Source organism: Chiloscyllium plagiosum, unplaced genomic scaffold, assembly GCF_037043375.1.
Source record: "Chiloscyllium plagiosum isolate Xiang-an unplaced genomic scaffold, Cpla_swu_hap1 HiC_scaffold_11, whole genome shotgun sequence".
In the NCBI taxonomy this organism is placed as follows: domain Eukaryota; kingdom Metazoa; phylum Chordata; class Chondrichthyes; order Orectolobiformes; family Hemiscylliidae; genus Chiloscyllium; species Chiloscyllium plagiosum.
In genome coordinates, this window is record NW_028270149.1 from 28,503,872 (window position 1) to 28,529,919 (window position 26,048).

General features: G+C 42.2%; 1 protein-coding gene across 6 annotated transcripts in view; it reads left to right on the forward strand.

Moving 5' to 3' along the window:
- The window catches only part of LOC122557344 (serine/threonine-protein kinase PAK 3), a 244,078-nt gene that overhangs the window by 161,608 nt on the left and 56,422 nt on the right, over window positions 1-26,048 (forward strand). For 3 of the 6 annotated variants that reach the window (XM_087991933.1, XM_043704954.2, XM_043704956.2), the window contains 5 exons: window positions 3,676-3,829; window positions 6,176-6,232; window positions 7,920-7,976; window positions 11,027-11,064; window positions 18,838-18,963. In XM_087991933.1, the coding sequence (XP_087848059.1) occupies window positions 3,676-3,829; window positions 6,176-6,232; window positions 7,920-7,976; window positions 11,027-11,064; window positions 18,838-18,963 (432 nt within the window). The remainder of the gene's footprint in view (window positions 1-3,675; window positions 3,830-6,175; window positions 6,233-7,919; window positions 7,977-11,026; window positions 11,065-18,837; window positions 18,964-26,048) is intronic. The other 3 variants (XM_087991934.1, XM_087991935.1, XM_087991936.1) reach the window with 3 other exon arrangements.

The following is a 26,048-nucleotide window of genomic DNA, read 5'->3' on the forward strand; positions in this document are numbered from 1 at the left end:
TGAAAACTGCAGAGAATTAAGTGTCATGTATTATAGTAAATGCTGACATCAATCCTGGGCTGTTGGGTGTAGCCAGTTTAGTTGTTGTTAAAGGAAGAAGAATACTGTGTAACTGACCACACGCAGCCTTCTGAATGACCACAGAATTTCCTGACATGTCTTGCTTCTGTGCACCAGATGCTGTCATTTGTTTTTTCAAAGTAGTAACAGTCCAGGGTTTACACTCAATATCTGTTAGCTGGCTTGTAAATACACAGATTACAACCACAGAGTCTGCTCGCTAGAGTATGCTTAGCAGCAGCAGTTGTGGTATTGAAGATTTTGCAGTAGTAAAGAAGATTTTGGGGTACCGAGTTCCATATGCAGTCAGAAATGTGGCCAGTCACAGTTTCTATTTTCCATGTTTGGGGCATGTGGTATATTTGGAGTTAGGCTGGGTAAACTAGGAAGAGCAGAAAAGGCTACTGTCTCTAACACTGTCTAGGAGAAAAGCCTGCATGCTGACTCTGGCACAATGCTCAAAGTTTGTAAATAGAGAGTTAAATATAAAACGTTCACCCTGCTCTCATCCCTCATTCCTATCACCCTCCGTACCCCCACCTATGCTACTTAATGCCCTGCACCTGTCTCTGTATCCGTACCTCTATTTTTTTTCTTCCCCAATCATTAACCATGGCCCTTAGTAGCCTCCATACCAAGTCAAGCTCCCCTCCCCATCTTTTCCCACCTCTTGCCCTTACCTCCCTGTACCATCTCAATTGTAAGCGAACAAGGTAAACAGGAGGAGTTATGATGAGAGAAAATATCAACTGTCTATTGTCTAAGACACCTTGCACAAAGAAAATCAATACATTGAAATTCCTACAATTCATCCATTATGAAAACCAACATTGATTGGCATATTTGTAAGTGCATTTGCAACTGTCCGTCAAAATGCTCACTCCCTATTTTGAAAATGACTGTCTGGGAAATTTGTTACGTAGCACAAATTCCACAATGCTTGTTGTTGTGGTTCTGTTTGCCGAGCTGGGAATTTCTGTTGCAGACGTTTCGTCCTCTGTCTAGGTGACCTCCTCAGTGCTTGGGAGCCTCCTGTGAAGCGCTTCTGTGATCTTTCCTCCGACAATTGTAGTGGTTTGAATCTGCCGCTTCCGGTTGTCCGTTCCAGCTGTCCGTTGCAGTGGTTGGTATATTGGGTCCAGGTCAATGTGCTTATTGATTGAATCTGTGGGTGAGTGCCATGCCTCTCGAAATTCCCTGGCTGTTCTCTGTTTGGCTTGTCCTGTAATAGTAGTGTTGTCCCAGTCGAATTCATGTTGCTTGTCATCTGCGTGTGTGGCTACTAAGGATAGCTGGTCGTGTCGTTTCGTGGCTAGTTGGCAGATTCAAACTACTACAAATGCCGGAGGAAAGTTCACAGAAGTGCTTCACAGGAGGTTCCCAAGCACTGAGGATGTCACCGAGACAGGGGACGAAATATCTGCAACACAAATTCCCAGCTCGGCGAACAGAACCACAACAACGAGCACCTGAGCTACAAATCTTCTCTCAAACTTTCCGCAATGCTTGACATGAACAGGCATTCTGAAGTATCTTGCATTGTCTGTTTATTCTTTAACTCCAGACATTTTGATCTGGTCCCAGAACACACTTGGTAGAGATGAGGCACCCTTTGGGATTGTGACCAATTGACAGTTTGACAGCTTTTAGAAATCGCATTGTCTCAATGGGGTTTGGAACCGTGAACTAATGCAAGTACTGACTGTTTTCTTGTGTTTTTTTCCTTCCGTCGTGATTAAGTGCAGCATTGCTGAAGTTTGTTTAGCTTCAGTGTGTTCTCCGAGCAGATGGCTGTGGGATACAAGATTTCCGATCTCAGTCACAGTATTCTGGAGAGAAGGCAAGCAGAGGCCAAGTATCTGACTATAGAGAGACAGAAAATCAGGGAATCCTGGCCTATATGTCAAAGCATCTGACAACAAGATCTGGGCAATTTCTTAGCTGTTATAAATGTAAGGCTCACAGAAACCAGGGCAACAAAGAAGAGCTGAGGATTAACACCTCAATCCTACTTTCTCTCTTTGAGTTATGTTAGGCACAATTCTTCTTGTTTCTCCTTCATGGGCAGCACGGTGGCTCAGTGGTTAGCACTGCTGCATCACAGCGCCAGGAGTTCGATTCCCACTCGGGCAATTGCCTGTGTGGGGTTTGCACATTCTCCCCATGTCTGCGTGGGTTTCCTTCGGGTACTTCGGTTTCCTCCCACAATCCAAAGGTGTACACGTTAGGTGAATTGGTCATGCAAAATTGCACATAGTGTTAGTCAGGGATAAATATAGGGTGAGTGAATGGATTACTCTTCAGAGGGTTGGTGTGGACTAGTTGGGTCAAAGGGCCTGTTTCCATACTGTAGGGAATCTAATCCTCAGTGTCTGTCTATCCACCTTTTTCCAGAAGCCATTGATTCTCTCACTGAAGAATGATTTGATTCCAGAGGCGATTGCTTTTTACTCCTATTAGAATGAACAGGCTTTCTGACTCAAGGATCTGAAAGCACAAGTCCACTCCTACACTGATGTCCACAGATATACCCGCACCACCAGTAATAGTTGCTGTATACTGATTTGGAATGAGCATATCAGTTAGATTCATAGAAACTAGGAGCAGGAGTAGGCCTTTCAGCCCTTCAAGCCTACTCCACCATTCAGTATGATTATGGCTGATCTGTCTCAATGCATTTTCCTGTTTTCTTCCATAATCCTTGATGCCTTTAAAATATAATCATTTCTGTATCTCTTTCGTGAATATATTCAGTGATTTCATCTCCCCAGCCCTCTGTGGTTTCTTCTTTTCTTCTTCTTCTTGATCCTAAATGGTCTACTGTTACCCTAAGGTTGTGTACACAATTAATTATCTCAACCAATGTCGGACTTCTGCTTCTCAGTGAAGCTGGAATCTTGGGGTTTCCAAACTATGGAACAGTTTCTAGCGAACCAATCTTTGAGAAGAATCTGACTTGATTTTCAAAGCTACCATTTGTGATACAAACATACCCGATGACTAAATGTTTCTAATAAATTCAGTGATGCTTCTGTTACATAAGTTGGAACTCCCACTAGAATTATAAATGTTCAGATCTCCTGGTGCGATTGGTTTACATTCTATTGCAAATGTAAATTGTCGCCTTGGTAACCCAATGCTGCCGAATGAGTCTCAATTTTTATTTCAAACTCCACATAGCACAAATTCCAGGAAATCGTTACGAAGGTAAAATCCTTTTAAGGTCTTTCTGTTTGTAGCCAAGCAAATTGCAGAATTGGGTCGGGACGTCACAGGGTGTTGAGGGAAGGAGCAGGTTCTTAATAACTGGCAGCTCGACACAATCATATATCTCTCTACTTCATTTAGTGTTTTCCTGTGCTGTCTCCAGGTTGGAGCATATATCATCTTAATGGGCTATTCATGCTAAATAGGTTTTAATCAATAAGTAAATAAAATTAAGCAGTTAGGGAATGGGAAAGCAACAAGGCACCTTATTCATCTGGTTTTGTGAGTAATGAGCTTACTGACTGTGTGAAACATCAGCATCTTTCCCAGTACCTAATGACTGTGTTAAGTACTGTTTTTTTTCCCAATGTAGCACTTCACTGCCTTTCATCTTTACTTTTCATTTAGGGCATTCCTGAGCAATGGGCAAGACTTCTACAGACGTCCAACATTACTAAACTGGAGCAAAAGAAAAACCCTCAAGCTGTCCTGGATGTCCTGAAATTCTACGATTCCAAAGAGACTGTCAATAATCAGAAATACATGAGCTTCACTTCTGGAGGTAAGGACTTGTAATCTCTGTATGCAGTATCATAGGCAATGCACTAGAAGCCCTCAGTATAACCTCTAGAATGATACATTGGGATTCTGATTTGCATGACTTGTAAATAACTATGGGGCCTTTTAAGATTGAAAACTCACTGACCTGGAATGTTTGTAATTATGAGCTGAATTGTTTATTTAAAATTATTCCATTTTCCATTGTAGTGCATTTTTTCTGTCATGTTGCTAGTCTGCTAAATATAGTTGTTGTGTAAGGGTAGTTTGAAGCTGTTAGTTGAATATTTTTATACATGTAATAGGCTGCAGAATTATTCCAGAATATTATGGGCTTTTCTCAAAGAAGGTACAAGTTAATGTTAAACAATCTGATATCTGCATATGTTAAGATTTTACATTGTTACGAATATAAGTATGTATTAGTCAGTTTCCCGGGATTGAAGGCCGGGGCACTTTTTAACTTGAGCGGGGTTAGAAAATGGAACAGTAATGGGCCCCATGGGAGGATGAAGCAGAGAGGACCAGGGTGACTGTGAATGGATGGAAGGAAGTGTAATGAGACTTTAGAAAACGATGCAATGCAGAGGGTGAGAATGGGAGGAGCATAGAGGATAAAGGGATAAAAGGAGGCAATGGGAACTTGAGTGAGGGACAGTGAAGAAGGGATGAGATAGGATGGAAGAGGAGATTAAAGTGAGAGAAGAAGGGAATGGGTAGGATTGAGTCAATATGAGAAGAAAGAAGGGAGCAGCAGATTGGGTGAGAAACTTGAGGGGGGCAAGGGGAGAGAAGTGGAAGGTGAAAGAATGGTAAGTGTTGAGTGGATGATGCGAGGGCAATGGATAGAAAGAGAGAAAGCCAGGTGGGTTGGGCTGATGGGAGAAGTGTATGCAGTGGGGCAGGTGTTGGTATTAAATGAAGTTCCATAGAATCATGGAATCCTTACAGTGTGGAAGCAGGCCATTCAGCCCATTGAGTCCACACCAACCCTCTGAAGAGCATCCCTCCCAGACCCTAACTGCCACCGTATCTTGTAAGCCTGCATTTTTTCATGGTTAGTCCACCTAGCCTGCAGATCCCTGGACACTACGGAAATTTAGCATGGTCAGTCCACCTAACCCGCACACCTTTGGATTGTAGGAGGAAACCGGATCACCCAGAGGAAACCTATGCAGACACGGGGGGAATGTGCAAACTCCACACAGACAGTCACTGAGTCACTGTGCCGTCCAAAGTTTGGTGCTTGTTTTTCATTGATAGGAGCATAAAGAAGGCCTCTTCATAATTTAGTTCTTATTTGAGTGAAGTGTATGGATACATTTTGGCTTAGTCTTTTGGTTGGAGCACTCTTTTACTTTAAAGATTTATGATTCCTCCAAGTGATACTCATGTGGGTTATGGTGGGGAATTTGTTCACAAAAGGATCATTTCCCAAAGTTTCAGTACATTAGCAGGGGCGAGCTTTTCTGAGACTTTGCCAGTTGTGTTTAACCATAGCCATAATTGAGAACCATTTCACATAACATTATGCTCACAGATTCACTATCTCCCCAATTGTTGCTATCACGCACTATTTTTAACATATCATTGAAGTGAATATGTTTCATTTTAAGCATGGAGTTTCTATCATATTGGGGGAATGTTTAGTGCTGTAGAGGTAGTACATTGTAGTGACATTAAGTGATAAAGAATGGTAGTATTGTTTTCTTAGTGAAGTTTTGACCTTGTCTGACTGAGGATTTAAATAATAATGGAATTGAAGATTAGATTCATTTTACACTGTGGGGGGAGATTTCCTCTGCACGTTGACTGCAACAAAATGATAATATCTATGAACAAATGCACAATTTTGCTTGACCTCACACACACATCAAAGATCTCACAGCCCATGCCCAATATGGAGTTCATACTTTCCCAGATCATGTTTGCATATAGAGTAGACCTTGTTCAATCTGTATTTCATTCAGTCTCAAAAAACCTTTCCAAACCTTGACCTAGATTAGTGTAATGTCTCAATTTCCAAACAAACCAACCTTGGCCAAAAAAGAGCAGTTCTGTTCTCCTGAGCCTAGACCCATTGTGTTCATTTTATTAAACACCCTTACAGGTGGAAGAATGAGGGGACTTTCATCTTCTGGCTGATCTGTATCAGGTGGACAGACTCACTATTTTCTAATGATGTTTGCAAATGTCAGTGAAGTAGATATGAGCATAAAGCAATATTCCACTACTTTATACTTGCAATTACAGTTTTGCTAAAGTTAGTGAAGAATATAAATTCAGCCATTGTATTATTCCATAATTGTTATTGTTGTTTCTTTCTCTATCTTTTTGCTGCGATGGTGAGATATACATACTGCTCCCAGGCTTCCCTCTGTGCCACTCTTGTACCAACCAGTAAGAGGTATTTTAAGAGTGCTACAATGACTTCACTTCACTGCTTGTTTCTCTGCTAACAAACCCCCCCTTCCCTTTTTGAGGTTCCACTTTGCAGAAGGAAATTGAGGGATTCAGAGAAGTAGGAAAAATGCACTTGCACCCCCACCCCACCCCATACAAGATTAGTCATATCACATATTGGTGCTCCACTGCTATACCACTTGACATGAAGAATTTGTGTTATCAAAGGCCTGCAACTTACTTCTGCATTTCCTGAACTCAGAGATCCTTGGAATAATTTTGGCTTTGGCTGGTAATGGGACTTGCTGGATCAGCCACCCATTACGTAGCTCTCCTGATTTTCTTTTCATTTCCACTGGCTTCAGTAAAATCAGGAGAGACGCTTAACAGACATCTGATTTTTATATTGGCCAAAGTCTTAACAACTCCCCTCCCTTTCCAAGTGGCACCTGAGGCCATCATTGTGCATTTGTACCTGCTGTGAAGGCATTGTTATTTCATCAGCTTGCAGACCCCCTCCTTATTACACTTATGTGCTTTCATTTTCTCATAGCTGACTGCAAAGTGGTCTGTCTGCATGTCAGAGTGACATGACAGGGAGGAAAACCTAAGTCAAGAAATAATGCACTGCATTTTACTTGGGTTTTCTGCAATGAATATAAATATATGGTGGGGCCATGATGTCCAGAAGCAATGTATGGACCTAGAACTGTCAGTCAAATTCAGGGTGATAGTCATAACTTGGAAATAAGTTGCATATAGCAATGTAATTGCATTTCATCACAAACAAGGAGTAAAAATAGGTCAAAGTATAGTCATTACAACTTGAGTGTACAACTTTAAAGCTTTTAAATGGGTTAATATTTTGAAAGAGCACATTAAACATTTTACATGCGTACATATATTAAAAATGATACATTTTGAGAAATATCAAACCCAAACACGTGAATTTGGTCAGATAGCTCAGTAAGATTTAATTGCAATCTGAATTTCCTTGTCTTCATTCTTGATTTTTTTAATGGAGAAAGTTTGATATTTGACTTTTTTTTGTTGAATAGTTAGGTTTGGAGAGCTACGACATAGAGTTGCAATAGCTTCGAGGTTGGATTTGTTGTATTATATGACACAGATAGCATTTGGAATGTATTAATTTAAATGCTAGGTTATCAAAAAATAAACGGGTTCCTTAAGTTGAAGTGTTTTCAATGCCAGACATCAGTGATAGTTTTAATTTGAAACCATTTAAAGTCATGAAATGGCGAATCCCTTAAAGCCAAAGGAAACATTTTTGCATTTTCACTGTAATGATACCAGTTATAAAGAATATTGCAGCAGTTTTGATGTGATTTATATCTTTCTGTTATTTGCTTACAAAGCAAGACCATCACTAAATACATTTCTATGAAGTTATTACTAATTTAAGGCAAAACTGCAGTGGATTGTAATTGCATTCAAATCACAATTTACCATGAAGTAAAAATTTTATTGGTAGCTCTGAGACCAAAGTCAAATTCCTGACCTTTCCCAGCTCCCCCACTCCCTCAAAGTATTTCTTTCAGTCATTTTATGTCTTTATTGAAATAAATAATCCGTACAAGATTGATATAAAGTTTATATACTTTGTATGAGACTTTCTGTAACTTCTTATTCCAATCACATTTCATTTAAAAGTTGTTTGAATTTTATTGCAGCAGTCTATTCACTGATGGTACCCCTTCTAAAGCAGTACAAGTGCACAGAGATAACTGGTTGGTTGCTTGATTTTTGAATGTATGACATTGACTTGAAAATATCCAGTAGATAGTTGGGAAGTAGGTTACAATGGTGATTTTTAAAAAGGCAGAAGGGAATCCCTAGGGATGAGTGCCAAATTGACAGTCCTGATGCAGACTGATCCAATCATGACCCATGCAAGCCAATTTGAAGAATTAAAGTTTGGATTCAGATTTTTTTTGAAAAAAAAATCTCTGGTCATATCCATAGAGGAAAAACAATCTCCGTGCATATGTGGCATCAGATTTTGCAACCTGCCAGAAAGTTCTATGCGTAAATGATCTGTATTGGATCTGCACGGTCTATGTATGTTTTGCATCCTGCTAACATTTTGTTCATGGCATGCCGAATTTATAAAGGTCAATGTGTATACAAAATGTTTCTAACTTGGTGGTGCGTTGGATAGGGATGCTTCTAATCCATTATGGCTGCAGGTAGAGGGTGGGTGCATGTGCATGTGTTCCAGGGGAGGACAATGAGCATAGAATTCCCTTGCAGTGTGGGGGAAGGGCCATATCCATCGGATTCCCTTGCAGTCTTTGAGGTGGAAGCTGTGTGGATTAGATTGTTGGACTCCATTGCAGTCGTTGGAGGGAATGTTAGTTCCTGGGTAGCCACAACCTTAATGCTACTTTTTTCTGTGAGCACCTAGTATATTATTGATGTCTCCTTGCCCATGTGTTTCCATAGTTTAAATGTGGGGTTTAGATTTCTATGATGTGAATGTAAAGTCAAGATGCACCTGAATAATCATTGGGAGGAGTCCCAATAATAATGTTTAAACCACGAGTTTGAACTATTTCTCAATTTTTGGGGAGCTGAACCAGCTAAAAGATCAAATATGGTACCTCCAATATGCAATGGAAGCCTGTATGTTGCTTACTGCCCACCGTAGACTTTAATAATACGCAATAAGCTTCCCTTGCAGGAAACTTCAAAGGTATCATGAGATTGTTTTAAAAATCAGAGATGTGCATTTGAGTGTGACAATTAACCAACAAAGTTGTTCCTTTTTCATTTTCATTTTAGGTGACAATTAAACAATTACCTATCATATGAAAAAATATTCTATGGGTGGTGGAATGGGTGTCAGATTTCTGGCTGTTTAGCACGACTGCACTTAATTGTCATTCATCTGCCATTAATCAAGTGAAAGATCAATGGTTAATGTGCTAGTTACCTGGCAGCATGCTTCGTGCTGGGTGTTCCTGGACAGTCTGTCCAATCTCTCATTAGTTGCTCTTTTCGTCAGACAGTGTATCCTGGTGGTAATAACCTGATAAATATTTGTAAGGCAACTGAAGGTGATTGACACTAAGGTTAAATTAAAGGCCAATTTTCCAAGGAGCCACAGATTGCAAGGAACATTCTGTTATAGTAGTATGTATTGGAAAATTATATGTAGCATCCAGGATGTGTCTGTTGGAGAGATTGAAAGATTTAATGCATCCTCACTATTGCATTTTTGGATTCATTTTCTATTATGCCAAGTTTGTATCCTGTGAAGCTAGATCATATTTTTGCATGAGACTACTCCATTGTTAAGTACGCCCTCTGTGACTCAAAACAACGACACAACTTGTATTTATATATGCTGGAAGTGTTGTAAAATATTGCAGGGGCATTATCAAATTTGACATTGCTCCATATGGAGCACAGAACTGTAATCATGTTCAAAGAAACACTTTCATTAGCGTCTTAAAGCAGGCATGAGAGGTCGAGACATTTGAGAAAGAAATTGTATAGCTTAAGCCTTAGGCAGCTGAAGACATGGGTTACTAGTGGCTCAGATAAGTAAAGCACATGGTTTGATGAATTAGGTGATTTCAATTGAGAAGACTATGCAAGCTTTATTATTGGTCTTAGCATCCCTCAACTAGGGAGTGGGAAGAAATGGCACGGTTTCCTGTTTTTAATTATTTACTAGTGATCTGAGCTGGAAACAGTATGTTTGTGACTATCAAGTGAAGGAAAAGAGCTGGGACAGCGTCCACAATGGTGTGTTGTCACTTTCTGCTAAGGTTTATATGTAAAGAACAGCTGTTTGATTGTGATATTGGAGGGCTGTCAAAACTTGTGAAACTGTGATCCAATATGAGCCATTGATTTAGTATGTAAGGATTTGAAACAATGAAAGGGAAAGTATCACATTAGAATTTGTGCACAGAACGTTACATCAGGATTTTCATAATTTAGTTGGTAGTGTATTGCAGTTCACTTCTTTTTGAAATACTGCATACTTTGGAATAATCAATTATCTGACTCCCCTTTGGCTTAACGTCTAATTTTTTTGCACATTTTAAAACTCCGTTTTTGATCCTAGAATAAAATCTAAAGTACATTGTTCAGTGGAGTCAAATGAATCTGAGGCAGTATGTACTCCCCTACCATCAGTCCCAACCCAAAACCATAATAGTAGTTTCAAGTTGGTTTACTTCAAATTTATACAGACATTATTTTCATTCTCAGCTTTAAAGAAAGCCTCAATATCATCAGACAGTGTAGTTGTGCAGATTAAGTTATGCCATAAAAAGAGTATCTGACATGGGAATTGGTTTCTACACATTCTTTTGAGAGATTGATAGTGTTATGTCTTTCAATACATCAATATCAAAAGATTTTCAAGATTTATGAAAGTAATAAATATTGATAAGAGAAAGTTCACATCTCAGGGGATACAGATTTTAAAATGAATTAACTGTGATCAGGAAAATGATTCTCACTTTTTTAATGCTAAGGGTTCTAGAATGATTTAATTAAGGGAATCCATTAAAGGAGATTTTTCATAGGTTCAGACAAGTTGACATGTTGGACAAAGATACAATTGAGGTCAACCAAAAAGAGATGGACTTTGGGCCAAGTTACAACTTCTGAATCCAAAAAACACGTGTTCATTTGTGTTTGTGAAAATCAAATCTACTATCAAGATATTGTATATTGTGTGTATTAAATATGTTGTGTTTGGAAAAGTTGTTATCAAGCTTTTTGCATAAAATACATATGCATGTATTTTTAACCTTTGCAGATAAACCAGCCGATGGATACATAGCAGCAAATGCTCTGGTGAGTATGAAAACAATAGGCTGCTTGATAGACTCAGAAATAATTCTCTCAAACACAACAAGGAAGTCTTCAGAGTAATCGAGCTGTCCATAGAACTTCTTGTGCTTTGAAACTTACAGACTTGGCTTCAATCTACATTTTCATTTTGTCTTGTTCTTCCTTCTTCCTCCCTTTTTTAGTCTCCTTAAGGCATTGACGATTTTTTTTTCCCATTGCGGCTCTCTAGTAACTCACCGAACCGGTAATCTTTCATGTGTTAGACTGGACAACGAATATTGACAGAAAATCTGAAACATTGGTGACAAACGGACTACTGGAAAGAATACCAATACATTTCGAACAATTAAAATACACCATTACCCATTCTGCCTTAATATTCCCAAGAGAAACAAGTATTGAGGTCTCTTGATGCATGTGAAAGGAGAAATGCGTTAATGAAAAACTTCTGTAATACGGTATTAATCACCTAGGATGATGACCGTGGGAAAAGGATATTTTTATACTGAAGCAATGGTGGCCAGTAGGGGCAGGGACAGAGATGCTATCTCAATTTTGGAGTCTTCAGGTCAGTTACGTAGTGAATTCACCTCTTGTGCTTGCTGCAACCCATCTTTTTGTCCCCACTCCTCACCACTTGCCTGTGGCCTGGGAACAAGTGATGATCCTAGGCCTAGGCCTATGTCATACTGATAATGGCCACTGGCTTCCAGGTGATCCTGCCATTCAGTAGAGCTGACAGCTGCTAGCAAGTCTTAAGGGTGCTGAGAACAAGAGAAGGCACTCTACTAGCTAGTCAAGAGCTTGACTGGAATGAGGTCTGGCAGACATTTCCGAGAGGAGTCAATTGCAGGGCTTTCACCCGCTCTTTCGTCAGTGGATGTGACCCCTGTCACTTCCACAATATTCACATGCAACCCATCCATTACCTGGCCACACATGCTCAAAATTATATGGAAAATTCAAAAGACTGGAAAAGTCCTTCGTTTCTAAAAAGTGATGCATTGGGGTTTCCTTTGCTCATTGTATGTCATGATGCCATGAATGAAGTCAAGGCGATTTCCTCAATTGAATATGTACAACTAAGTTGGCCCTGAGTTTAATGCCAAAGTGAGTATAGGATAAGCAGACCAAGCAAAAAAGCTCAAGCCATTTTAAGTCCTGGGACTGTATTTAAATATGTCATTACCAACTTGACATCAGGAGAGCGTTGGGCAGCCTCAGCCTGTAGGGATTGGTCTCATGGCTCCATCAAGCTGTGCGTAATCAATAATATGGGAGAGAGCCAAGCCAGATCTCGTTTGTGGAGTTGAGAGCAGCCTTACTGCCCATTATCTGGCCAGAAGTGACCTTTTAAAATGATGTGCGGTGCATGATCAATGAGGATCAGCAAAAAATGTTATTGAAATGCCAGAAGTATTTGAACTCTTTGCATGTCCCATTCTTTTTGGATGCTGGTGGTTAAAATTAGAGATGTTCTTTTTGAACATTTTTATCAGCTTTTTCTCCCCCCAATCACCACAATGAAAAGATAGGTAGGTTTTTGAGGAAACAGTACCCTTCCACTGACCCCCTCCTTCGACTGACTAAACTGGTCCTCACTCTGAACAACTTCTCTTTCCAATCCTCCCACTTCCTCCAAACCAAAGGAATAGCCATGGGCACCCACATGGGCTCCAGCTATGCCTGTCTCTTCGTCGGATATGTGGAACAGTCCATCTTCCGCAGCTACACTGGCACCACCCCCCACCTTTACCTCCATTACAAAGATGACTGTATCGGCGCTACCTCATGCTCCCACGAGGAGGTTGAACAGTTCATCCACTTTACTAACACCTTCTACCCTGAGCTCATATTTACCTGGACTGTCTCAGACTCCTCCCTCCCCTTCCAGACCTCTCCATTTCTATCTCAGGCGACCGACTCAACACCAGACGTTTACTGTAAACCGACCGACTCCCACAGTTACCTAGATTACACCTCCTCCCACCCTGACCCTGTAAAAATGCCATCCCATATTCCCAATTCCTTCGCCTCCGCCGCATCTGCTCCCAGGAGGACCAATTCCAATACCGAACAACCCAGATGGCCTCCTTCAAAGACCGCAATTTCCCCTCAGACGTGATTGACGATGCTCTCCACTGCATCTCCTCCACTTCCCACTCCTCCGCCCTTGAACCCCGCCCCTCCAATCACCACCAGGACAGAACCCCACTGGTCCTCACCTACCACCCCACCAAACTCCAGGTACATCGTATCATCCTTCGTCATTTCCGCCACCTCCAAACAGACCCCACCACCAAGGATCTATTTCACTCCCCTCCCCTATCAGCCTTCCGGAAACACCACTCCCTCCGCGATTCCCTCGTCAGGTCCACACCCCCCACCAACCCAACCTCCACACCTGGTACCTTCCCCTGCAACCGCAAGAAATGTAAAACTTGCGCCCCCACCTCCCCCCTCACTTCCCTCCAAGGCACCAAGGGATCCTTCCATATCCATCACAAATTCACCTGCACCTCCACACATATTATTTACTGCATCCGCTGCACCCGATGTGGCCACCTCTGCATTGGGGAGACAGGCCGCCTACTTGCGGAACATTTCAGAGAACACCTCTGGGACACCCGCACCAGCCAACCCAACCGCCCGTGGCTGAACACTTTAACTCCCCTTCCCACTCCGCCAAGGACATGCAGGTCCTTGGCCTCCTCCATCGCCAGACCATGGCAACACGACGTCTGGAGGAAAAGCGCCTCATCCTCCACCTAGGAACCCTCCAACCACAAGGGATGAATGCAGATTTCTCCAGCTTCCTCATTTCCCTTTCCCCCCCCCCCCCCCCACCTTATCTCAGTCCCAACCCTCAGACTCAGCACCGCCTTCTTGACCTGTAATCTTCTTCCTGACCTCTCCGCCCCCACCCCCTCTCCGGCCTATCACCCTCACCTTAACCTCCTTCCACCTATCGCATTCCCAGCGCCTCTCCCCCAAGTCCGTTCTCCCTACCTTTTATCTTAGCCAGCTTGGCACACCCTCCTCATTCCTGAAGAAGGGCTTATGCCCGAAATGTCGATTCTGCTGCTCCTTTGATGCTGCCTGACCTGCTGCGCTTTTCCAGCAACATATATTTCAGGTTTTAAGGAAAGGCAATTTTATTCTTTCCAAATTGAATGTAGAACCTATAAATGCAAGCAGAAACCTTGTTAGTTGTGTTGTGATAAGCACCAGGGGATCATTTAAGTGAGCTTTTTAATTTATAAAGTGCAGCAACTACTGTAGTGTGCCTTCTTTTTAACTCTAAACTCAGGTGCTACTCAGTTCTATTCTTCCCTTCATTTTCTCCTGGCTTTTGTGTCTTCAGGTTTTCTTCATAAAAGTTTGAAAAAGAGAAGGTTGAAAATAGATTTAATAGAAATGTTCAATGTTATGAGGTGTCATACTGTCACTTGAGACAGTAGATAGAGAGAAACTGGCTCCATTGGTGGAAAGACGGAGAAGCACAAGGCACAGATTTTAAGAAAGTTGACAAAAGAAGCAATGGGGTGACAAGAGAAAAGTCTTTATCACACAGTGAGTAGTTAACAATCTGGAATGGATTGCCTGACAGTATGGAGGAGGAAGGAGGGTGGTCAACTGAAGCTTTGAAAAGGGAATTGGATCCTTACCTGAAAAGTAAAAAATTGTGGGCTTTGGTCAGAAGGTGGTGTCACAGCATTAGTTAAATTGCTCTTTCAGGTGGTCAATGCAGACCCTGCTGATTGACCTGTTGAGTTGGAACTGTTTTGTGAACCTTTCCTACAATTCTTGTCATGGATTCTTCTTAAGGTTGGGTGTTGCACAGGTGTGCTAAGTGCTGGTCATAGACTTTTTGATAAATACTTCCACATTTAATCTTCAAGAAATAGCAAAATGTCCAAAGAATTTAGTTGATATTTGAAACTTCACAAAAGTCATACACATTACATTAGCCACATAATACGGATGCTAGAAAGTTGAAATAAATGTAGAAACTGATTGAAATACTTAGTAGGTCAGCAGCATGTATGGAGAGAGTAGTAGTTGACATTCTAGGTTGGCGACCATTCCTGAGAATGCAGAATACCCATAAAGCTGGGTATTTATCTTGCAGTCCTGGCCTTCCAAGATTGGCCTGGAGTTTACAATGAAGAGGATTAGCTCTGGAGCCTTATTTGGTGGTTGCTGAATTGTCTCTTATTTGTGAAACGTGACCATGTGGAATCACTCGACCACTCTGTGTTAATTTTTCTAATGCTTCTCGTTTTTATTTGTGACTTTAGTGACAAGAATCAGTTCTGACAGTTGAGTCATTTCCACTTTAGACCTGCAAGGAACTTTCAGTTTAAAAAACACAGTGGGTGGAGGATTGTAGGAAAAATAAAATAGTGAAGATTTTATCAGTGGTCCATACTTGACATATCGAAGGCCTTTCGCCACTAAAGCCACTTTATTCATTTTCATCCCTTGTGGTCAAATTAACTTTATTCAGAAGTCATCTAATATAGTGTCATGTTAAACAATATATTCCAGTGGAAAATTGGTTACAGTTCAGGCCATGTGCAGGTACATTACTCATTCAATACCATATTCCTTGAATAAGCTAATAGTATTTAAATTTTTAAAGGTAATTATTCATTGCAGTAAATCTTAAAAGACCACAAAATCTTTTGTACTCAAATTTCTGTTTTTTGTTTCTCCAAGAATATATGGTAGTCATAAAATCTGTAAAAGAAAAAAATGCATTTACATAATGATTCAAAATAAGCACAATATGAAGTTTTTGACATTTTAATTGCTTTCAGCACTATTTAGTGCACTGAGATGTCTCAGTACAAGTTCAACAAGAGGATACATCTGCAATATATATCTACAAATTAAATGTACATTTACATATCAAAGGCACTCTGCATACAGTTCAAGGAATTTTACGCAGCGGCAACCACTCTGCATATTGTAGTAGGAAGGCCTTAGACTCTGGCATTTTTCCTTTACGTCCATCATCCCATAATGCTGGACCTAGGAATAAACAATCGATAAATCTGTTGTGCTGAAAAATACCAATGTGTATGAGCAGTTGAAAGAGTGTCTGTGTGTCTTTTCTTGAGTTGATAGACTTCCAGCAGCAGTTAATTATTCTATGAATCCATCCCTGGGAACAGCACATGGTGTATAAAGTCCTGTGAAATGGGACTGTTGGAAGGGACCTCAACAAAACCACTTAATTGTTCTTCTGATCCACTTTGTGAAGGCACAGTCCAGGAGTTGGATGACCATTTTCTTTCCCCCCACTGTAGGCACAAAAAGGGCAGTGTGCATTGGCACTGAGATTCAAGGTATACATGAAGAAACTGGAAAGGTGGGCATTTTCCATCACCAACCAAGTTACATCTTGGTGATTGTTTGAAAGGTCTAGTAATGAGGTGTACTCCTCAAGTGACCTGACAGTTTGCTACAAACACTATGATAGGATTTCTCATCTCTTTTTATCCTTTAAGGCCTTTAGGACATATGTGGGTGACAGTCTTAGGATCAATGGTGTTATAGTTTGCATAAACCTGTCCAAGAGGGACAAAAATGGTTGCACATGGCTCAGCAAAATAGAGTAGATCCCAAGTACTGTCATAATCTGGGCAAGTAAGACAGAAAAGTAGCCACTCGCTTTCCCTGTCTGATGTGATGCTGGCATCATCTTTTCAAATGCCAATGGCTACATAATGTGGCAAACAATTAAACTTGCAGGCAAACAAGACATTAAGCATATTTCAAGAGTGTAATGTCCTGATAAGACATAAGGAAAACAGAATTGAATGTATTCTGTCATGCAAGAGAACAGAAACCAATCAAATAAAAATCTAATGTTCTCTTCAGGAATGTGGGACTAGTTATGCTGGTAAGATTCTTCAACAAATGTTCCTCCACTGCCCATCCTGAGGCCAGTGTCACTGTATTTATATATCTTCGAATACAGGAAATGGACCCAGATTGAGGGATATGGAAATTCATTATGCCTAGAAACCACCTTTCTCAAATGTACAGGCTATTTCATCTGCCCTGTCATCACCCAAAGGATGCATTTAGATGTTGCCTTTTAACCTAAGAAAACATCCCGTGCAACTTTACATGATCATAATTAAACAAACAAAAATGACAGCAAACAATAAAGATATTTAGAGAGGTGGCTAAACGTTTTCCTTTTGCATTTAAGATTTATTAAATTTCAACTTATTTTCTTACTCTGCTTAATTCTTCATCTGAAATATCCATTTGCTGTGCTTTTGTTTGACATTATTGCCTTGAGATATTAATGTCCATCTCCTAGTAGCATATCTTTCTCCACTTTTCGTTCTTCAAAATTTTCAGGTTTTTTTCCCTCTCTTTTTGCTATCCATATCCCTTTATCTCTCCAGGAAAGAAGTAATGAATAATTGTGAATTCACGTTATATTTCAGCTATTTTCTTAGAGAATTTTCTGCCTGAAAACATGCAACAAAGCTCTGTCTCTAAGTGAGAGTATTGATGCATTTGATACTAAAATCGAAGAGCTTAATATAAGTTCATTGATTCAGTAGATACTCCATTATTTTACAGTCTGTTATTGAAACAGTAAATTGTATATTGGCAACAAAAGCAGCTTTGTTATGTGAGGATGGAAAGCATTCAATTTGGTGCCCCCCCTCCCCCACACCCCCTAAACTATATTGTCCTCTTTCTCTCTCACTAGGCATTAATGGTGTTTTACCCCCTCCTCCATCCATTTGATTTGCAAGACAGTGGTGTGGAGAGGGGATGGGGATTTTGGGTTGAGGGCTAGCAGCACAGGAAGCACTGCAAACATCTGGTAACATGCTGCTTCTTTCCAACATGGCTGCCAATTGGATAAAGCTGTGAGTGGAAGTGAGGCCTCCCTCCTTAGTTGTGGCTGAAACATTGATTTGTAGAAGGAGTGGAGAGAATAATATACAATGAGAGTTCTGCTTAAAACAGGAAATAATTAAGCTAGAAGAAACTATCTTGCCAAACTTCTGAGTGAAAGCAAAGTCTTGTGAATAACTCTTATTTCAAATACACTTTGAAGATTTCTGCCCATTTATTTTGTTGCTGTGTTTTAATTGTTGCCTGTAAGACAGACTTCTGAAGTGAGTGCTGATGAGAACAGGGAACGAGCTTGAAGTGAGAAACAATCATTACTTCTTCTGAAATCTACCCTTTTAAAATCCAATAATGAACCAGGTCCACCACTTTCAAGCAATTTGTTTCAAGATTTTCTTTTCCTCCATACAACTCCATCCAATCTGAAAATTTACCTGTTTTGATTGTTACTAACAGGTTTTTCACTTATTTTACATGTTGGAATTTTCTCCGATTTTGTTAATGATATAAGAAAAGAATGGTTCCATGAACCTAACTCCATTGTCATGACATTGCAGCTCATATGGGAATAAGGTTCAGAATTACTAAATAAATAAGTAACTTTTTTGAAAAAACATCTTCTCCAGATCTACTTTCTCATCAAATGTTTACAAGTGAAGACTATTTTATCCCTGAGGATAAAATTGATTTGCTCCTCATCTGTACCTTGTGTGAAATAAAGAATCAAAAAGTGGAGGTTAATATTTTGTCCTCCTGTATATCAAAAATATAGTTATTGCAGCAGGAATAAGTTGTTGTGGTTTTCATTGTAACCATTGATTCTTTCTCAAAAATGAAAAAGAAATTCTAAAAACAAAACCTGTAACGCTGTTCTGTATGTTACAGAACACCAAGATAGCATCAGAACCACCAGTTGTACCACCCGTGTCAGAGGATGATGATGAAGATGATGACGATGATGACAACATGCCACCGCCAGTGATAGCGCCACGACCAGAACACACCAAATCGGTCAGTGGAACATGTTTCTGCCAGATATGTCAGAGATCACAAAAAGATTTTGGCCTCAGATATAAACACAGTTTGGATTTGGTCATTACTCTGTAGCAATTCCCATCCTCATTCAGGATGCTGTCAACTTGAAATATCCAATTGTTAAAAAAATTAAAGTAACTACATGACTAGTAGATACAGGAGTTGCAAGAGAATAGTATAAATGCTGGGAAAGCATACAAGGTATTGATAAAAATGAGGAGAAAGTGAGGTCTGCAGATGCTGGAGATCAAAGTTGAAACTTTATTGCTGGAACAGCACAGCAGGTCAGGCAGCATCCAGGGAACAGGAGATTCGACGTTTCGGGCACAGGCCCTTCTTCAGGAATGAGCAGAGAGTGTTCAGCAGGAGAAGATAAAAGGTAGGGAGGAGGGACTTGGAGGAGGGGAGTTGGAAATGTGATAGGTGGAAAGAGGTCAAGGTGAGGGTGATAGGTCGGAGTAGGGTGGAGGCGGAGAGGTCAAGAAGAAGACTGCAGGTCAGGAAGGCGGTGCCGGGCTGGAAGGATCCGGCTGAGACAAGGTGGGGGGAGGGGGGATGAAGAAACTGGTGAAGTCCAAGTTCATCCCCTGCGGTTGGAGGGTTCCCAGTCGGAAGATAAGACGCTCCTCCTCCGACCGTCGGGTTGTTGTGGTTTGGCGGTGGATGAGTCCAATGACCTGCATATCCTCGGTGGAGTGGGAGGGGGAGTTGAAATGCTGTGCCACAGGTTGGTTGGGTTGGTTCGTCCGGGTGGCCCAGAGGTGCTCTCTGAATCGCTCCGCAAGTAGGCGGCCTGTCTCCCCAATATAGAGGAGGCCACACCGGCTGCAGCGGATGCAGTAGATGATGTGGGTGGAGGTGCAGGTGAATCTGTGGCGGATATGGAAGTTTCCCTTGGGGCCTTGGAGAGAAGTGAGGGGGGAGGTGTGGGCGCAAGTGTTGCACCTCCTGCGGTTGCAAGGGAAGGTGCCGGGAGTGGTGGTTGGGTCGGTGGGGGGTGTGGATCTGACAAGGGAGTCGCGGAGGGAGTGGTCTCTACGGAAAGCTGATAGGGGAGGGGAGGGAAAAATATCCTTGGTGCTGGGGTCTGTTTGGAGGTGGCGGAAGTGACGGCGGATGATGCGCTGTACATGGAGATTGGTGGGGTGGTAGGTGAGGACCAGTGGGGTTCTGTCCTGGTGGCGGTTGGAGGGGCGGGGCTCAAGGGCGGAGGAGCGGGAAGTGGAGGAGATGCGGTGGAGGGCACCGTCGACCACGTCGGGGGGGACCGCAATTTCCCCCCCGACGTGGTCGACGGTGCCCTCCACCGCATCTCCTCCACTTCCCGCTCCTCCGCCCTTGAGCCCCGCCCCTCCAACCGCCACCAGGACAGAACCCCACTGGTCCTCACCTACCACCCCACCAATCTCCATGTACAGCGCATCATCCGCCGTCACTTCCGCCACCTCCAAACAGACCCCAGCACCAAGGATATATTTCCCTCCCCTCCCCTATCAGCTTTCCGTAGAGACCACTCCCTCCGCGACTCCCTTGTCAGATCCACACCCCCCACCGACCCAACCACCACTCCCGGCACCTTCCCTTGCAACCGCAGGAGGTGCAACACTTGCGCCCACACCTCCCCCCTCACTTCTCTCCAAGGCCCCAAGGGAAACTTCCATATCCGCCACAGATTCACCTGCACCTCCACCCACATCATCTACTGCATCCGCTGCAGCCGGTGTGGCCTCCTCTATATTGGGGAGACAGGCCGCCTACTTGCGGAGCGATTCAGAGAGCACCTCTGGGCCACCCGGACGAACCAACCCAACTAACCTGTGGCACAGCATTTCAACTCCCCCTCCCACTCCACCGAGGATATGCAGGTCATTGGACTCATCCACCGCCAAACCACAACAACCCGACGGTCGGAGGAGGAGCGTCTTATCTTCCGACTGGGAACCCTCCAACCGCAGGGGATGAACTTGGACTTCACCAGTTTCTTCATCCCCCCTCCCCCCACCTTGTCTCAGCCGGATCCTTCCAGCCCGGCACCGCCTTCCTGACCTGCAGTCTTCTTCTTGACCTCTCCGCCTCCACCCTACTCCGACCTATCACCCTCACCTTGACCTCTTTCCACCTATCACATTTCCAACTCCCCTCCTCCAAGTCCCTCCTCCCTACCTTTTATCTTCTCCTGCTGAACACTCTCTGCTCATTCCTGAAGAAGGGCCTGTGCCCGAAACGTCGAATCTCCTGTTCCCTGGATGCTGCCTGACCTGCTGTGCTGTTCCAGCAATAAAGTTTCAACATTGATAAAAATGAACCTGGAATACTATGTATATAGTTGTGGTCTCCTTTGCTTAAAGAAGGAAATATTGTATTGGAATCTATTCAGAGAAGGTCCACTAGGCTGATTCCTGAATGAAAGCTAAAGCCATAGTGTCATCATATCAGGAAAGGATGAAGAAAGAAACAACTGTTAAAATAAGGAACAGATGGCCCGATGTAAGAAAGAGGGTTTTGCTGGAGGAAAAGAAATCCCACCACCCCCATCCCAACCCAATATAGCATTCCTGAAGTGTCCATTCCCAAAGGTGAGCAATGCAATCACTCAGGTTTGATCATCATGTTGCCCTCTCTTTCATTTGGTGGGACCTTTATGACCTAGGTGCCCATTTAAAGACTATTGCCTGCTGTGCATCAGTTTTGTAAGGTGATGAACAGTTTGCAGATATACTTTCATGTTTTATGATGCAATGACTAGAACTTCCTGCAAAACCCATTTTGCTGACCAGCATAATGACTTTGAGCATTGTTATAACTTTGCAGCAAAGGTTCTTTGGAGCTTTGAAGTGCAGGTTCACAGCTCCTTGAAAGTGGAGTTGCAGGTAGATAGGATAGTGAAGAAGGCATTTGGTATGTTTCCCTTTATTGGTCAGAGTATTGAGTACAGGAGTTGGGAGGTCATGTTGCAGCTATATAGGGCATTGGTTAGGCCACTGTTGGGATATAGCGTGCAATTCTGGTCTCCTTCCTATTGGAAAGATGTTGTGAAACTCGAAAGGGTTCAGAAAAGATTTACAAGGACATTGCTAGGGTTGGAGGTTTTGAGCTATAGGGAAAGGTTGAACAGGCTAAGGCTGTTTTCCCTGGAGCATCGGAGGCTGAGAGGTGGCCTTATAGAGGTTTACAAAATTATGTGGGGCATGGATAGGATGAATAGACAAAGTCTTTTCCCTGGGTTTGGGGATTCCAGAACTAGAGGGCATAGATTTAGGGTGAGAGGGGAAAGATACAAAAGGGACCTAAGGGGCAACATTTTCTCGCAGACGGTGGCATGTGTATGGAATGAGCTGCCAGAGGAAGTGGTGGAGGCTAGTACAATTGCAACATTTAAAAGGCATTTGGATGGGTATATGAATAGGAAGGGTTTGGAGGGATATGGGCCGGGTGCTGGCAGCTGGGACTAGATTGGGTTGGGATATCTGGTCAGCATGGACAGGTTGGACTAAAGGGTCTGTTTCCATGTTGTACATCTCTATGACTCTGTGTCTGTAGGAGTCTATTACCTTTCTGTCACAGTTGCCATCTAAAACCAACGTATTAATTATTTTCATAAAATCAAGTGTTGGAATCATGAGAAGAAGTTGTTTTTGCAAGACTTGCTTCCATTATGACTGCACGAGTGTGGTTTGTGTCTCATTAATTTGTATTATAACTATTTCTGAGAAATTTGTTAAAGCTTCAGTTTTTATTTCATTGCGTAATCAAATTCCAGGACATCCTAAAGTGGTTTTGTGTACAATAACTATGAAGGCAATGAAATAATATCTGCAGCACTTTTCCAAATGTAGAATTTAGTGGGTTTTTTTGAGTGTGCTCAATGAACAACTGTTTTCCATCATAATCTTGGAACAACAAACCAAGTTGTTACCAATTGTGTTTATATGTTTATTTCCTAGTCTTTAAAAGTAGTGGTGTAAGTAAACGGTGCCAATTTATGAAACTTGTGAACATCTTTGAGTTTAATGGAGAGACAGATGTAAAAAATTGGGTGAGGGTAACATAGGGGTGGCAGAAACCACCCAGGACTTTTTTTTTGTGTGGTACAAAGTTCACATGAGCCTAATTTCCTGGAGCATCTGCCGTACATTAATGACGTGCCTTGTTGATGCAGCAGTACTATGGCACTCGTTTCCAGGAAATTCCAGGCTCATTAATAGTGGAGTAAATCGTGTGCCTGCCATTTATTTAACTCCTGTAACGTTTTGTATCTAAGTCCTGAACGAGCTATTAAGTTAAGAGTTTGAAGGGCAAGGGAACCAAGAAGAAAATATAAAAGCAAATAATGATAGAGGAGGAATATAGAGTAACAAAAATCTTATATATTTCCTCCTCCTCCATCTCTCCCAGTTCTCCCCTCTTCTACTGTTCGTGTTGACATGGACGGAGTGCTAAAATTTTGTGGATTTTTAGTCTGCTAAGTTTTGTAATGTGAGCCTAGGCAGTTGTTATGGCTGGTAATCAGCAGTCAGCAGAAAGCACCAGCCTCCATCTCTGACCTTGACCAAAACTCACCACTTACCTAATGGGAATGCTGGATGATGAGAGAAATTGAGGTTCTGGTCAAGAAAAAGAAGGAGATATATATCAGGTGTAAATAGCTGGGATTGAGTGAATCCCTGGAAGAGTATAAGAGCTACAGGATTATACTAGAGGGAAATCAGGAAGGCAAAAAAGGGACATGACAATAGCTTTGGCAAATAGAGTTAAGGAGAATCTAGTGAGATTCTGAAAATACATTAATGGCCCAACAGTAAAGAGGGAGAGAATAGGGCCCCTTAATGATCAATGTGGCCGTCTATTTGTGGAACCACAGGAGATGAATGAGTTACCAAACAAATACTTTGCGTGAGATACTTGTATCAACAGCCATAAGTGTGGCACTGGAAGACTAGAGGATAGCTAATTATTAATAAAGGCTGTCAGGAAAACCCAGAGAATTATACACCGGTGAGCCTTATGTCAATAGTGGGTAAGTTGTTGGAACTGATTCTGAGGGACAGGATTTACATACATTTGGAAAGGCAAGGGTTGATTAGGGCTAGTTAATATAGCTTTGTGCATGAGAAATCATGTCTCACTAACTTGATCCAGATTTTTGAAGAGGTGACAAAGAAGATTGATGAAGACAGAGTGGTAGACCTGACTATTTGGACTTAAACAAAGTGTTCCACATGGTGGGCTGGTTAGTAAGGTTAGATCACATGGGAGAGCCAGCCATTTGGATACAAAATGGACTTGAATGTAGGAGAGAGAGGGTGGTGGTGGAGGGTTGCTTTTAGGACTGCAAGGCCTATGACCAGAGGTCCTGAGCCCTTCCTGAAGAAGGGCTCATGCCCGAAACGTTGATTCTCCTGTTCCTTGGATGCTGCCTGACCTGCTGTGCTTTTCCAGCAACACATTTTCAGCTATGACCAGAGGTGTGTCACAAGGATCTTACTGGATCTGCTGCTTTTCGTCATTTATGTAAATGATCTGGACGTAATATAGGAGGTGTGGTTAGTAAGTTTGCAGATGACACCAAAAAAGTGGTGTAGTGGACAGTGAAGAAGGTTACCTCAGAGTACTATGGGACTTTAATCAGATGGGCTGAGGAGTGGTAGATGGAGTTTAATTTCGATAAATGTGAGGTGTTGCATTTTGATAAGACAAATCAGAGAAGGACTTAAACACTTTATAGCAGGGCCCTGGTGAGTCTTGTTGAACAAAGACATCTAGGGATTCAGGAGCATATTTCCTTGAAAGTGGAGTTGCAGATAGACTGGGTGTATTTGGCACGCTTGCCTTCATTGGTCAGAACATTGAGTATAGGAGTTGGACATAATGTTGCAGCTGTACAGGACATAGATGAGAGGCTACTTTTAGAATATTGCATTCAATTCTGGGCTCCCTTCTATAGGAAGGATATTGTTAAACTTGCGATGTTGCAGAGAAGATTTACAAGGATGTTGCTGCGACTAGAGGGTTTGAGCTACAGGCAGAGGCTGAATAGGCTGGGACTGTCTTCACTGGAGCGTCGCAGACTGAGGGGTGACTTAGAGGTTTATACTATCTTGAGGGACATGGATAGGATAAATAGCAAAGGTGTTTTTCCTAGGGTGTGAGAGCATGGAGGGTGGTTTAAGATGAGGGGGGAAAGATTTTAAAAAGGTCCTGAGGAGTAACTTTTTCATGCTGCGGGTGTTGCGTGTATAGAAAGTGCTGCTGGAAAAGGTGATGGAGGCTGGTACAATTACAATATTTAGAGTCATAGTCATAGAGATGTACAGCATGGAAACCGACCCTTAGGTCCAACCCATCCATGCTCACCAGATATCCCAACCCAATCTAGTCTCACCTGCCAGCACCCGGCCCATATCCCTCCAAACTGTTCCTATTCATATACCCATCCAAATGCCTTTTAAATGTTGCAATTGTACCAGCCACTACCACGTCCTCTGGCAGCTCATTCCATACACGGACCACACTCTGCGTGAAAACGTTGCCCCTTCGGTCTCTTTTATATCTTTCCCCTCTCACCCTAAACCTATACCCTCCAGTTCTGGACTCCCCAACCCTAGGGAAAAGATGTTGTCCATTTATCCTATCCATGCCCCTCATAATTTTGTAAACCTCTATAAGGTCACCCCTCAGCCTCCCACGCTCCAGGGAAAACAGCCCCAGCCTGTTCAGCCTCTTCCTGTAGCTCAGAGCATCCAACCCTGAAAACATCCTTGTAAATCTTTTCTGAACCCTTTCAAGTTTCACAACATCTTTCCGATAGGAAGGAGACCAGAATTGCATGCAATATTCCAACAGCGGCCTAACCAATGTCCTGTACAGCCGCAACATGACCTCCCAACTCCTGTACTCAATACTCTGACCAATAAAGGAAAGCATACCAAACGCCTTCTTCACTATCCTATCCACCTGTGACTCTACTTTCAAGGAGCTATGAACCTGAACTCCAAGATCTCTTTGTTCAGCAACACTCCCTAGGACCTTACCATTAAGTGTATAAGTCCTGCTAAGATTTG